Source organism: Sus scrofa, chromosome 6 (genome assembly GCF_000003025.6).
Source record: "Sus scrofa isolate TJ Tabasco breed Duroc chromosome 6, Sscrofa11.1, whole genome shotgun sequence".
Lineage (NCBI taxonomy): Eukaryota > Metazoa > Chordata > Mammalia > Artiodactyla > Suidae > Sus > Sus scrofa.
The window spans coordinates 55,203,805-55,216,932 of record NC_010448.4 but is presented as its reverse complement, the minus strand read 5'-3'; the positions used below and the strand labels follow the sequence as shown (position 1 = coordinate 55,216,932).

The 13,128-nt window shown below is 60.7% G+C and overlaps 1 protein-coding gene across 3 annotated transcripts; it reads left to right on the top strand.

The window, feature by feature from the left end:
- Nucleotides 58-12,888, top strand: KCNC3 (potassium voltage-gated channel subfamily C member 3). Of its 3 annotated transcripts, XM_021094790.1 has the most exons (6): nucleotides 58-942; nucleotides 5,439-6,546; nucleotides 7,910-8,101; nucleotides 8,332-8,457; nucleotides 11,084-11,143; nucleotides 12,171-12,288. In XM_021094790.1, exons 1-5 carry the CDS (start codon nucleotides 58-60, stop codon nucleotides 11,098-11,100), a joined length of 2,328 nt encoding a protein of 775 aa, XP_020950449.1. In that variant the 3' UTR covers nucleotides 11,101-11,143; nucleotides 12,171-12,288. The 3 variants fall into 3 exon arrangements, with proteins under 3 accessions (XP_020950449.1, XP_005664837.1, XP_003356054.1); XM_005664780.3 differs by lacking the exon at nucleotides 8,332-8,457 and having other exon boundaries at nucleotides 12,171-12,888; XM_003356006.4 differs by lacking the exons at nucleotides 8,332-8,457; nucleotides 11,084-11,143 and having other exon boundaries at nucleotides 12,171-12,888.

Below are 13,128 nucleotides of genomic sequence, written 5' to 3'. Positions count from 1 at the left end.
CTCTCCTGAGGCCCCGCCCCCAGTCGCCCCGCCCCTCCCGCTCCGCCCCCCCATCCAATGCTTAGCTCAGTCTGCGTCTCGTCCTTCCGCGGGCGCCAGGGGGCCAGCAAACAGCAGTCGGCGCCGCCGCTGCAGCCACCCGAGTCCCCGCCGCCGCTGCCCCCGCCGGCGCCGCTGCAGCAGCAGCAGCAGCAGCAGCCTGCGCAGCCCGGCTCCGCCGCGTTTGCGGCGGGCCCCCCGGCACCCCGCGGGCCCGGGGGCCGGCGCGCCGAGCCATGCCCCGGGCTGCCGGCGGCGGCCATGGGGCGGCACGGCGGCGGCGGTGGCGACAGTGGCAAGATCGTGATCAACGTGGGCGGCGTGCGCCATGAGACGTACCGCTCGACGCTGCGCACCCTGCCGGGGACGCGGCTGGCCGGCCTGACGGAGCCCGAGGCGGCGGCGCGCTTCGACTACGACCCGGGCGCCGATGAGTTCTTCTTTGACCGGCATCCGGGTGTCTTCGCCTACGTGCTCAACTATTACCGCACCGGCAAGCTGCACTGCCCGGCCGACGTGTGCGGGCCGCTCTTCGAGGAGGAGCTCGGCTTCTGGGGCATCGACGAGACCGACGTGGAGGCCTGCTGCTGGATGACCTACCGGCAGCACCGGGACGCCGAGGAAGCACTCGACTCCTTTGAGGCACCCGACCCCGCAGGCGCAGCCAACGCCGCCAACGCCGCGGGCGCTCACGACGCGGGCCTGGACGACGAGGCGGGCGCGGGCGGCGGCGGCCTGGACGGCGCTGGCGGCGAGCTCAAGCGCCTCTGCTTCCAGGACGCGGGCGGCGGCGTCGGGGGCCCGCCAGGGGGCGCGGGCGGCGCGGGCGGCACGTGGTGGCGCCGCTGGCAGCCCCGCGTGTGGGCGCTCTTCGAGGACCCCTACTCGTCGCGGGCCGCCAGGGTGAGCGCTCTCTCGGGGGGGGGTCCCCCATCCTCCTCCCATCTCCAGGGGCTCCCAGACCCTCAGAAACGCCCCATCCCTGCCCTCAGTCCCTGGCCCTTCTCAGCCCCTCCTAGTCTCTTGGCCTCCCAGGCTCTTAGAAGACTCTTAGCCCATTCCTGAGCCTCCCGTACTCCTTTGAACACCCCAGCCTCTCCCAGCCATCCCCAGAGCACTCTCAGAATTCTCCAGACCTCGCTAAACCCCATCCTGCTTCTCTAGGCCATCCTAGACTCTTAGTTAGACACTTCCTCTCTGACCGTGAATCTCCTAAATAAGTCCCCTGAATAACCCCACCGCCGCCTTTCCTGGACCCCTCCAGAGAGACCTTCCCTTACCCGTCGGAGCTTTCCTGTCCCCTCTTAACCTCATCTCTCTTGACCATGCCTCAGTCCCTCAGAAGGCCCCTCCCAGCCCTCAGTTTCCTGGACCATCCCTAGATCCCCAGAAGACATCTCTTCCTAACCCTCAAAGTGTTCCAGACCCTGTGAACACTGTCCCCACCCCTCTCAGACCCTCTGGAGCCTGCTGTCCAGCTCTCCAACCTTCAGTCCTTCAGGCTCTTCCAAAGCCTGATTCTGCCTCTGCCCCTCTCCCAGTCCCCTCTCTCCAACTTTGAGTCTCTTGGTTATTTTTGACATCCCTCCCTCTTCTTCTTCCCTTAAAGTCTCAGAATAGTTCCCATCCCAATTGCAGAGCCCCCCCACCCCCCACCCAGACACTCTGAACTCCCCCAACGGCTTGCTCGGCTAGGACACTTCTCTCTCGCCCTCAGTGAGTCTTGGGACATTTTCCCTCCCGGGCGCCTGCTGCCCCCTCTGTGTTCACATCCCTTCCTGCATCCTCCACACCACCTCTCCTCCCAAGGATTTCCCCATACAGCTCCAGACTTCCCCCGAGCCGTTCACACTCCTCCTCAATGTCTCCAGAAGAGTCCTAAGCCCCCATAATATGCCTTTCCTCTCCAGAACTTCCCATATGCCCTCCAGAATTGCTTCTCTCTCATCCAGATGCTCCCAGCTTCTCCCTTCCGTTGTTTAAACCGTATAGCCCTCTTCCTCTCTCTCCCTCCCTCCCTCCCTCTCACCCCTCACCCTCAGCCTTCCAGTTTCTTTCCTTTTCCGTAAATGACTTTCCTTCAAACTCCTGAACTTTGCCTCACCTCAGTCCGTAGGACCTTCTTCATGTTATCAGCCTGCAAACTTCCCTCTCAAAATAGCTCCCAGTTCTTTCTACCCTACCTTAGTATCTTTCCACCGTCCCCCCCACCCCAGCCCTGCTTGCTTCCCCTTTCCAACGCCTCCCCCCAGTCTACTACCCAATCCAAAGCCCGGGGCTGGGCACCCCCCCCCGGCCCCCCCCCCTGCAAAAGTGAACCAAAGAGCCCATAGTCCAGCCTTATCCTCCCTCCAGTCTCAAAATTCCGGATTTCCCTCAAAGCTCCCTCCATTCCCGCTTCACCCCCACAAAACTTTCCTCAAACATCTGTAACTTCTCAGGCGGAATAGCTGTCCTTCCCGCCCGGCTCTCACTTGAACCTGTTCCTCTCCCAACTTCCTCGCAGTGTTGCAAGAGAGGAGGACTGTTTAAGATGGGGGTGAATTAGAAAGAGGAGGGAAAGAGGAGAGTCTCCAGATCGCCTAGCCTCCCGGGGACCCAAACTCCCAGAGGAGTCGGTCCGGCCCCCTCCCCATCCGTGCCGCGTCCTGGGCCGGGAAGGACGCGGAGCCGCAGTGCCGCATTCGCGCCAGGGGAGGGAGCGAGGGGGAGGGGGGCCCGGAGGCACCGCAGAAAGTTTGGTCCCCAGGAAGCGCTGAGTTGGCGAGATTTGGGGTTGAGTCGGGGGAGGTGGGGGGAAGGAGGTGCGGAAGGAACGTGGCCCTAGATGCCCCCTCAGGCCTCTGAGCCGCACCCTCCCCCCATGGCCCGAGGCGTCCTTCCCTCTTGTGACCCCACCGAAGGGTTCCGAGGTAAGGCTAGGGGCCGGGTGGGGCGGGGGTGTCACTCAGTTTACTTTGCAAATATTTTGAGTGTCCACATAGGGCCAAGCATTTTCTAGCCTCCAAATGAGACTGTGAGAGCTGAGGCCAATGCAAAGTGGAGGGTAGGCTCTCCCTCCCCCCGGTTCCCTCCCCATAATCTCTCCTTTCCTTCTTCCAGGGACTCCGTGCCCTCAACCCCTTCTGCTTTTGAACCATCTGGGGGCAAAGGGGGTAAACCAGTACTGACGCTGTCCAGCCTCTAAGCTGCGCACTGCGGCGGGTGCCCACCTTTCCTTCTGTGCCCCGGGAGGGAAGGAGTTAATGGAGAGCCTGGCTTATGGCCTCCTGCTGTGAAGCGGCCCTGCGGCTGCGCACAAGCTGCTCGGCTCCGGCTCCGAGCGGGTTAAGACCGCTCCTCGTCTCCGCGGCTGCGCACTGCGGCGGGGGAGCTGTCCGTGGTGCTGGCCGCCGCGCCCCGCCCCCTGGCCCGGCCGGCCCGCCCCCACTGCGGTGCCGCAGCCTGCGCCTGGCGCCCGGCTCCGAGGGGGGCGGGGGAGCACCGGGCATGCGCTCTGCGGCGGCCTCTGGCCTCTTAAAACCACTGCGGAGAAACGAAGGAGGGGGGCGGGGCAGAGGACCAGCTCGGACTCCTGGCCCACCCCCAGTCCTAGGGCTACGTTTTGAGCGGACTCTGACGCCGCTGTCTTCTCTGCACCTCACGTTGAAGGCGAGGTCTCCCAGGCCTGGACCCTGCCTCCCACCCCTGTGGTGGAAAGGGGAGCCGAGGCATAGTGCTGGCCCTAGGTCCACACTAAGATCTAGGGTTCCTCTCTGCCACCCACCTCTGGCCCTCCTATCTTCGCTGCACCCCAGGCCCTCTCTCCTCTACCCTTCTGGCTAACGCCCCCTCTGCCTCAACGCCCATCCCCTCCCTTCCTTCTCTAAGGACCAGCCCCACGCCGTTGTTCTCACCTCTACACATGTTTTGATAAAGCCAACCACCATTTCTAGGGGTCCTCTCCAAGATCTCGACCCTGCCTCCTCTCCTCAAGGCCTTCATCAAAACTTACACCACTGTGCTCAGGACACTGGTCTTTCTTCATCTTGAAACGACCCAGGCGCCCCCGCCCCCATATCTCTGTTCCTCTGACAAGCCCGCTTGCCTCTTTTTGGACCCAGCTCTGCTTTCTCCCCCCATGGCCAAGCCCCCGACCTCCTCTTCCTTTCCAGAGCCTTAAATCCACCCCTATGGTCTTCCCTTTTTTTAGTCTTGACCCTTCAGGCCCTAACACCCCTCCCCCTTCCGTTGTTTCTACCACTGTGAGCTGTTCTTTTGGGTGAGGGCCTCCCCCAGCCGTCTCCCTTTTCTGAGACCAGACATTACCATCGAGCTTAAACAGGGAGTTCTTGTCGTGGCTCAGCGGAAACTAATCTGACCAGCATCCATGAGGACGCAGGTTCGATCCCTGGCCTTGCTCAGTGGGTTAAGGATCCGGCATTGCCATGAGCCGTGGTGTAGGTCGCAGATGTGGCTCAGATCTGACGTTGCTGTTGCTGTGGCTGTGGTGTAAGCCAGGGGCTACAGCTCTGATTTGACCCCTAGCCTGGGAACCTCCATGTGCCCTGGGAGGCAGCCCTAAAAAAAAAAAAATCCTTAAGCATTAAAGCCTATCTGAAGTCTCGACCTTGCCCCTCATTAATTGCTGTCCCCGTGCCCTAATGACAGCTCAGCCCCTCGTGAGTTCTAGACAGCAGGCCCTTTGTATACTTATCTAATGAAAACCTTACAGCAGTCCTGTAAAAAATTTGAGGCTCAAAAAGCTTAATCTCCTTGCCCATTTAGATAGGAGAAAACCTAGATTTAAACCCAGGCTTTCTTACTCTTTTTTGGGGGGAGGGGGTGCTGACTGTGCAGCAGTTTGATGGGGAATCTCAGTTCCCAGACCAGGGATTGAACCTGGGCTGCAGTGGTGAAAGCGCTGGGTCCTAACCATTAAACCACTAGGAAACTCCCAGGCTTTCTTACTCCTAACCACCTCCTGGTTCTGCTTCCCTGCCCACCTTCTCTCTTTCCCATTTCCTTGGCTCCAAGCCAAGCCCCAAAGCCTCTGAGACATAGGAGGTATGTTCTTAGTCTCTCTCTACGCATCCACAGCAGAACACTTGCCCCCTGCCAGGGACCCCTGAGAGAGGACGCGGGGAACAGGAGGGGGCGGGGCGGTGGCCCAGGAGACAGAAATTGCTGTTTCCAGGAAAGAAGTCGCCCATCTGCTGCCGCTGCTGGGGCCAGCTCCTCACCCAGGCTGGAGGAGAGTTGCCTCCGATCCTTCCGCAAGCTTTAGAGAGAAGAACAGGTTGCAGAATGGGATGGGGGTGGGGCTCCCGGATGCCCTTGGCCTTCGGGTCTGGGGAAGGGGCTGGTCGACCAGATGCCCGGGTCACCTCTTGCCCTCTTTCTCCCGCCCTGCCCCGCAGTATGTGGCCTTCGCCTCCCTCTTCTTCATCCTCATCTCCATCACCACCTTCTGCCTGGAGACCCACGAGGGCTTCATCCACATCAGCAACAAGACGGTGACGCAGGCCTCCCCCATCCCGGGGGCTCCGCCGGAGAACATCACCAACGTGGAGGTGGAGACGGAGCCCTTCCTGACCTACGTCGAGGGCGTGTGCGTCGTCTGGTTCACCTTCGAGTTTCTCATGCGCATCACCTTCTGCCCGGACAAGGTGGAGTTTCTCAAGAGCAGCCTCAACATCATCGACTGTGTGGCCATCCTGCCCTTCTACCTTGAGGTGGGGCTCTCGGGCCTCAGCTCCAAGGCCGCCAAGGACGTGCTGGGCTTCCTGCGGGTCGTCCGCTTCGTCCGAATCCTGCGCATCTTCAAGCTCACGCGCCACTTCGTGGGGCTGCGTGTGCTGGGCCACACGCTGCGTGCCAGCACCAACGAGTTTCTGCTGCTCATCATCTTCCTGGCGCTGGGCGTCCTCATCTTCGCCACCATGATCTACTATGCCGAGCGCATCGGCGCGGACCCCGATGACATCCTAGGCTCCAACCACACCTACTTCAAGAATATCCCCATCGGCTTCTGGTGGGCCGTGGTCACCATGACGACCCTGGGCTACGGAGACATGTACCCCAAGACGTGGTCGGGGATGCTGGTCGGGGCGCTGTGTGCCCTGGCCGGGGTGCTCACCATCGCCATGCCTGTGCCCGTCATTGTCAACAACTTTGGCATGTACTACTCGCTGGCCATGGCCAAGCAGAAGCTGCCCAAGAAGAAGAACAAACACATCCCCCGGCCCCCGCAGCCCGGCTCGCCCAACTACTGCAAGCCCGACCCGCCCCCGCCGCCCCCGCCCCACCCGCACCACGGCAGCGGCGGCATCAGCCCCCCACCGCCCATCACCCCGCCCTCCGTGGGGGTGACTGTGGCCGGCGCCTACCCGCCTGGGCCCCACACGCACCCGGGGCTGCTCAGGGGGGGAGCGGGTGGGCTCGGGATCATGGGGCTGCCCCCGCTGCCGGCCCCTGGGGAGCCTTGCCCGTTGGCTCAGGAGGAGGTGATTGAGATCAACCGGGCAGGTGAGGAAGGGGCACCGGGTGGGGCAAGGGTGGGGACGGACCAGGAAGAGGGGGGTAGGTTTGGGGGGGCGGGGCAGGAGGCAGTTGCGGAGTTGGGAGAGACGGGGTCAGCAACAGAGGTGGAGGAGAGCCAATAGGAATCGCTGAGTTTGGAGGAGACGCGGGGAAACAGGGATGGAGAAAGAGATTTTGTGTGGAAGAGTTTTGGGGAGAGAGACTTGCAGCCATGGTATCGTGTGGGTAGGGACCAGAGACCAGGGGGCAGAGTCATCAGCCGGCGGGTGAGAGGGACTCAGAAGTAGGAGGGGGTGTTCCGAGAGAGTCTCATGCTCAAATCACGGGTGGCCAGAGCTGCAGCATCTGAGTCTCCCAGAGACCCTGTAAAAAAGCATCTAAAGTCTGAAACCAAGAGAGTGTCACTGGGAGCAGGACGGGGACGGGGATGGGGGGAGGTGGAGAGCCAGTGGCAAGTTCAAGTTCTAATGACAGCGAGACCAAGAGAGGAGACAAGACTTTGAGCCAAGAGTTGAGTGGAGGCCAGGCCAGGGGAGGGTGCCCAGAGGGCGGGAAGGTCATGGGACAGGAGGGTGCTTGGGACCCAGTGTCCACTCTGGCTCTGCAGGGGGAGCTGTTGCCCGGAGGCCAAGAGAAGGAGGGGACAGGAGAGTAAAGTTGACTGAGTCCCTCTCCCCAGGGGAGTCTGTGTCTCAGAGGCAGCAATTGGGGTGTCAGTGCGGGAGGAGGAAGAGGCTGGGGGGGCCCCACCCCCATGCCTTAAGTAGGTCAAGAAAGGGAGCTGGGCCACCTGGCCCCCATCTTGCTCCCTCAGCCGCTGACCCAGTTTCACGCCAATTAAAAATAGCTCAAGTCAGAGCCTGGGGGACCCCTACCTCCCCCCTCCCTCATCTGTCACCTTCCCAATGCCTCCCCCCCACTCCCCATGCCCTTTCCAGTGGCCACCACCCTTCCCGAGACAGCCACCTCCCAGCCCCCGACATCCCTCCAAACCCATCCCAACCACCCCCTACCCCCGCGATGCCCTGTTCCCTAGGCTTCAACCAATCACCCCCACCCTCCACTGTGGCTCAGTCTCCTCAGCCCAGCTCACTTCCCAGGCACCTCGTCCCCTGTGCCCTGCCCCTCCAACACCCAACACCCTCCCCCGGCCTGTCCTTTTTAGCACCCTCCCCTCACCCAGCTGTCTCTTCCTATACTCCACGCCCTTCCCAGGGACCCTCTCCCCAAACCCACCAGCCACGCCCTCAGCATCCTGCCTCCTCCATCACTCTCTCCTTGCTGAGCCTGCCCTTGCCACACGTCCCCACGCTTCACTCTGTGTCTTTCTCTGACCCTCGGAACACAGATCCCCGCCCCAATGGGGACCCTGCAGCAGCTGCGCTTGCCCACGAGGACTGCCCAGCCATCGACCAGCCCGCCATGTCCCCAGAAGACAAGAGCCCCATCACCCCTGGGAGTCGTGGCCGCTACAGCCGGGACCGAGCCTGCTTCCTCCTCACCGACTACGCCCCTTCCCCTGATGGCTCCATCCGGAAAGGTGAGGTGCCCTCCACTGGCCCCTGGGACCCTCCCTCTCTCCCCTCCCCCCCCGGGGGGGGAGAGAGGGAGATGGGGGAGGAGGTGCTGGACTTCCCCCATCTCCTGGCCCCAAATTCCCTCCCTCTCAGACCCCCCCCAATTTCCTCACCACTGACCCTTCACCTGTCTTTATTCCATCTCCATCCCCCCCCCAACCCTGGACCCTCTGGCCTCTTCCCCCACCCCCAGCCATCGGTGCTCCCCCAGTGCCCCCCCCAGACTGGCGTAAGCCAGGCCCCCAAGCTTCTTGCCCGACCTCAACGCCAACGCTGCGGCCTGGATATCCCCCTAGTGGACGAACCCCCTCCCCCCGGGGTAAGTAGCCCCCACCCTCTGAATCCTCTCCCTCCCGACTAACCCATCTGAGAACATGCAGCCCCCACTGACCGAATTCCTGTCCCCTCACTGTGAACGGCTCCATCCGATTAACCCTCAGCCCTGACACTGACCCCATAGCCACCTGCCCAGGACTTGCCAAGACCCTCACTAACCCCCTAGAACTAACCCCCGCCCTCCCCACTGAGTGCCTGACTTCCTTCCCCCGCCCTCACGACCGGCCCCCATCCTCACCCCCATCCACATCTCTCCGCCCGCCTCCCCTCTTGGTTTCACCTATTTCATCGACAAAATGGGGTACACACCCAGGAGCACCCTCTGGGTGCAGGACGGGGTGAGGAAGACCCAGCCCTTCCTCCAGTCACCTGTGGATTGGCCGGCACTGCTAGAGCACCCACCTGCTCCCCGTGCAGTGCCAGGCATGGGAAATTCAACAGTCAGCAAATCAAACACCCCTCTCCCCCGCAGTCACACACCACACACCTTCCTAGCAGGAGAACCTAATTTGGTGGGAGAGGCAGACACAGGTCTAGAAAAAATCACTACCTCAGGAGTTCCTGTTGTGGCTCAGTGGGTTAAGAGACTGACTCGTATTCGTGGGGACACGGGTTCGATCCCTGGCCCTGCTCAGTGGGTTAAGGATCCAGCATTGCCGTGAGCTACAGTGTAGGCTCCAGACGCGGCTCAGATCTGGTGTTGCTGTGGCTGTGGTGGAGGCCGGCAGCTGCAGCTCCAATTTGACCCCTAGCCTGAGAACCTCCATATGCTGCACCTGTGACCCTAAAAAAAAAACAATATAGAAAAAGGAAGGAAAGAGAGGGGGGGCAGGAGTCAAAAGAGACAGGATCAGGACTAGCCAGTGGGGAGGGGAGGGAGACAGAGCGAAGAGACAGAAATGAATTATTCAGCAAACATAAGCAAGCACTTCCCACACGTCAGGAATTTAACATATATTCCATAATCCTCACAGCAACTCCAGGTAACCCCTAACTCCACGCATTCACTCATTCACTCAGCAACACGTGATTAAGGGTACAGTTCCAGGCCCTGGAGGTTTGCAAGAACCTGCCATCACAGAGCTGACACTCGAGGCTGGGTAAAGACACTACAACCATGGGGCAAATCTGTCAACCAGCTGTTTTGTAAATAAAGCTTTATTGGAGCCCAGCCACTGTCTGCAATAGCAGAGTGGAATAGTTTCGGCAGAGATGGCATGGCTGTGGCCGGCAGCGTCCCAGAAATATTTACTCTCTGGCCCTGTAGAATGAAAGTTTGCCACTCCATGACTGGAGAAAGCAGGAAACAAAAAGATAATTACTCTAGCCACTTCAAATAAGGGGGTCTGTGAAGGCCTTTCTGAGAAGGTGACTTGAAGCTTGAAAACTAAAAAGGGCCAGGCAGAGAGAAGAAACAGTAAGTGCAAAGGCCCTGAGGAACTGAGATGGGATGGATGAGTTTGGTTCTTTAAAAGAGCAAGGAGGGAAGTATGGCTGGAGCTGAGTGGCTTAGGGGAGAGGGTAGGTGTCTGAGGAAAAGACTTTTTTGGCCGAGGTGAAAGGCTGGATTTGATATTAAAAAGTGATGGGAAGCCACCTGAAGGCATTTGATCCATCACTTAGTCATTCATCAAACACCCTTGGAATCTTCCTTCGCAATACAGAAATACATCCTCAAGAATCCCTATTTGCAGCCTAAGGCGATGCCATAGCAGGACTTATCCTCCAAGGACAGCCTCATCTAAATCCCGTGTTTTCTTTTTTCGGAAGTTCAGGGAGAGCCATGGCCAACCCCAGGCCACAGAGCAGGTGGGGACAAGAACCCAGGCTTCTGGGCTCCTAGTCCCGAGGGGACTGTCTGGCTCTCCTTGTTCTACCCCTGGACCTCTCTGTTCCAACACCGCCCCCCCTCCACTCCCCAGCCCCATCATCCTCCACGTTCATCTCATCACCAGCCCCCGCCCCCTCTGCTCCCATTTCACCCCTCCCCCTGCTTGCTCCCCGTCCTGTTATCTCCCTTCCTTCCCTACTTCCAGGTCTGGACGGGCCCCCGGGGAATTGAGGGGGAGGGGGGAGGATTGGGGAATGTGGGAGAGGGAGGAGTTGGGGGGATCGGTGGGGGAGGTCTTTGCTTATCTTGCCTCTGATGCCAAAATCCATTCATTAGACTCAAATAATGGCTGGAGCTGATGGGGCTGGCTGAATTCCCTCCCCCCAGTTCTGATCCCTCCCCTTTCCACACCCCCTACTTCCTCTAGGACCCACCCCCCCTTCTTCCAAGACCCTTGCTCCTGATCTGTCCCCCCCCCCCCGTGGTCCCAGGACTCCTCCCTTTTCTGTCTTCCCTCCTCCCAGCACCTGACCCTGGTTGCCCCTTCCTCCCCAGCTCCCCCCTCCTCGCCCTCCATCCCCCCCCAGCCACCCCGGAAGCTCCCTCCATATTTGATGTCTCTGGCCGCCCCATTTCACTGCTCCCTTCCCCCGGAAAACACCAGAGAGGAGGAAGAGATCCCGGCGTTTCTCCGGCCCCCCAACAGTGAGGCTGTGTTGGGGGGTTCCCTCTGACCACCCTTCCCCCGCGCCGTGACTCTGTGTATTTCTGTCCCCAGCTCTTGTCACCGCCTGAGACCTCGCGAGACCCTCGGTCCCCCCCTGCCCCTTCCCCCCAGGTTAGCAATTGGGAATGGCGGGGAGGGGGTGTCCTCAGAGATACTACGGGGCTTCCAACCCCCTGTGCCCCAGGCCCTCTCTCCTACAGTCAGGATGCTCTCGTCCCGACAGACCCCCTTGGCTCTGCCTAGGAAAGCCCTAGATCAGCCCAGCCGCTGGTACACTTTCCCAAGCTTTCAGGAAATCTCACACGTACTCTGGAGCCTCAGATCCCTTTGACTGTCTACACGCTGTCAGAATCTTCCCATCACAAGACGCCCCTTTAAAGGCTTCTTAACCCTTTAAAGATGCCCCATCACAACCTTCATCTGAACCTCACCTCATCAGCCAGCTCCCCGCACCCCCCCCGGGGGGGCACTGTCAACTAGTGCTCCATTCAGCACCACACAGCCCCCCCCCCGCCCTCCTTTCTCACACTAGGTTACCCCCACCCCCTGCAGCACCACCCATTCCCTCCCAAGCCCTCTGCACCGGCTGCTCCCCATCCCCCACTGGCATTCCACCCGAGTTCCATGCCCGTGCCCGCCGCCCACCATCTGCCTTGCTGCCCCCCACCTTTTTGCTCAGGCGAGGGGGCCAACACGGGGGAGGGGAGTTGGGGGCGGGTGGCGGTGGGGATGGGGGGGAGGCTCGGTGAGTGCCACCCTACCTCCTAACCCTGAGTCTCTCCCCCCTCCCCGTGTCTGAACCTTTCTCCTTGATGCCAACTGACTGTCCAATTTGTTCACTTCTCTCTCTCTCTCCATCTCCTTGGTCCGCCTCTGTCCATCTCTCCATCTCTTGCCATCTGTCATTTGTGCCTTGGTGTCTGTCTCTCTGTCTCCCTCACTGTCTCTGTCTCTTGCCTTCTCTCTGGATCTTGCCCTCTCCATCGTGTTCTCTCTCTTGCCTTTTGCTCTCTCCACCTTCTGTCCCTTCTGCCTGTTTCCCTCTGGCTTCCTTCCGTCTTGGGGTCTGTCTGCTGGACCCCCCCCCCCCCCCCCCGCTTCCTCCCCATGTTTCTGTCCTCCGCCTCCCTCCCCCCAGGTTACGAGAAATCCCGCAGCCTGAGCAGCATCGCGGGCCTGAGCGGGGTGTCCCTGCGCCTCGCGCCCCTTGCCACCCCCCCTGGCTCTCCCAGGGCCGCCCGCCGCGCTCCCCCAACCCTGCCCTCCATCCTCTAGCGCTCCCCTCCCCCCCGTGGGGGGACTCGGGGGTGACAGGGAAGAAGGTCAAAGGAGCTGGGGGTGGGGGGTGGGGAAAGGGTTTTTTTTTAAAAAAAATCAAAAAGTCATTAATAATATGCAACCGAGACGACGACGCCAGCAGACACCCCCGGGCCCCTCGCCCCAACCTGGGCCTCCAGGATGGAGGGGGAGGAGCCAAAGCCCATCCCCCCCAACTCTTCGCCCCCCTAAAAAAGCCTTCTCAGGTCTCCATGAGCCATAGGACACCCCCTCCCATTAACTCGTGTAAATACGTCCAAACTATGCCAATTACGTTTTGGGGCACCCCAACTCTGCATGCCTCCCCGAATCTGGACCCCGCCCCCTCCAACTCCACCTCAGCAATAAGCCGCCAGGGGCTGCATGCTGCGTTTGAGGGAAGGGGGTGAGGACCTCCAGGGGGGAATCAGGCTGGCCATTAAGCCACAGGAGGGTCTCCTATCCTACCCTTCACCGCAGGAGGGCAACCCGGCACGCACGGACTTAAAAAAAAAAAAAAAAAAAATTAGCAGCTATGTGGGGGAAGGAGGAACCCAAGCCAAAAACCGAGCTGAGCTCAGATGGTGGAAGCGGAGGTGGGGGCTGGGGGGTGGGGGGTGGGCTGCGGATAACTGCTCCCTCAGCCTTTAGGAGGATCCCGCTGAGGACTTTCACTCCATCCTCCTCCACCCACGGCCCCGCCCACAGGGATCTGCTCGCCTCCGTTGCAGCATGGACTCAGACCTCCCATCCCAGGATTCCTGGGATGATCTGGCCCTCGCATACAAAATTCCCACCCC

Excerpts from the sequence above, each read along its gene's own strand:
- KCNC3 (XM_021094790.1), top strand. The coding sequence starts at position 58 with ATGCTTAGCTCAGTCTGCGTCTCGTCCTTCCGCGGGCGCCAGGGGGCC. Across the intron at positions 6,547-7,909 it reads GATTGAGATCAACCGGGCAG|ATCCCCGCCCCAATGGGGAC; the intron begins GTGAGGAAGGGG and ends CTCGGAACACAG. Across the intron at positions 8,102-8,331 it reads TGATGGCTCCATCCGGAAAG|CCATCGGTGCTCCCCCAGTG; the intron begins GTGAGGTGCCCT and ends CCCCACCCCCAG.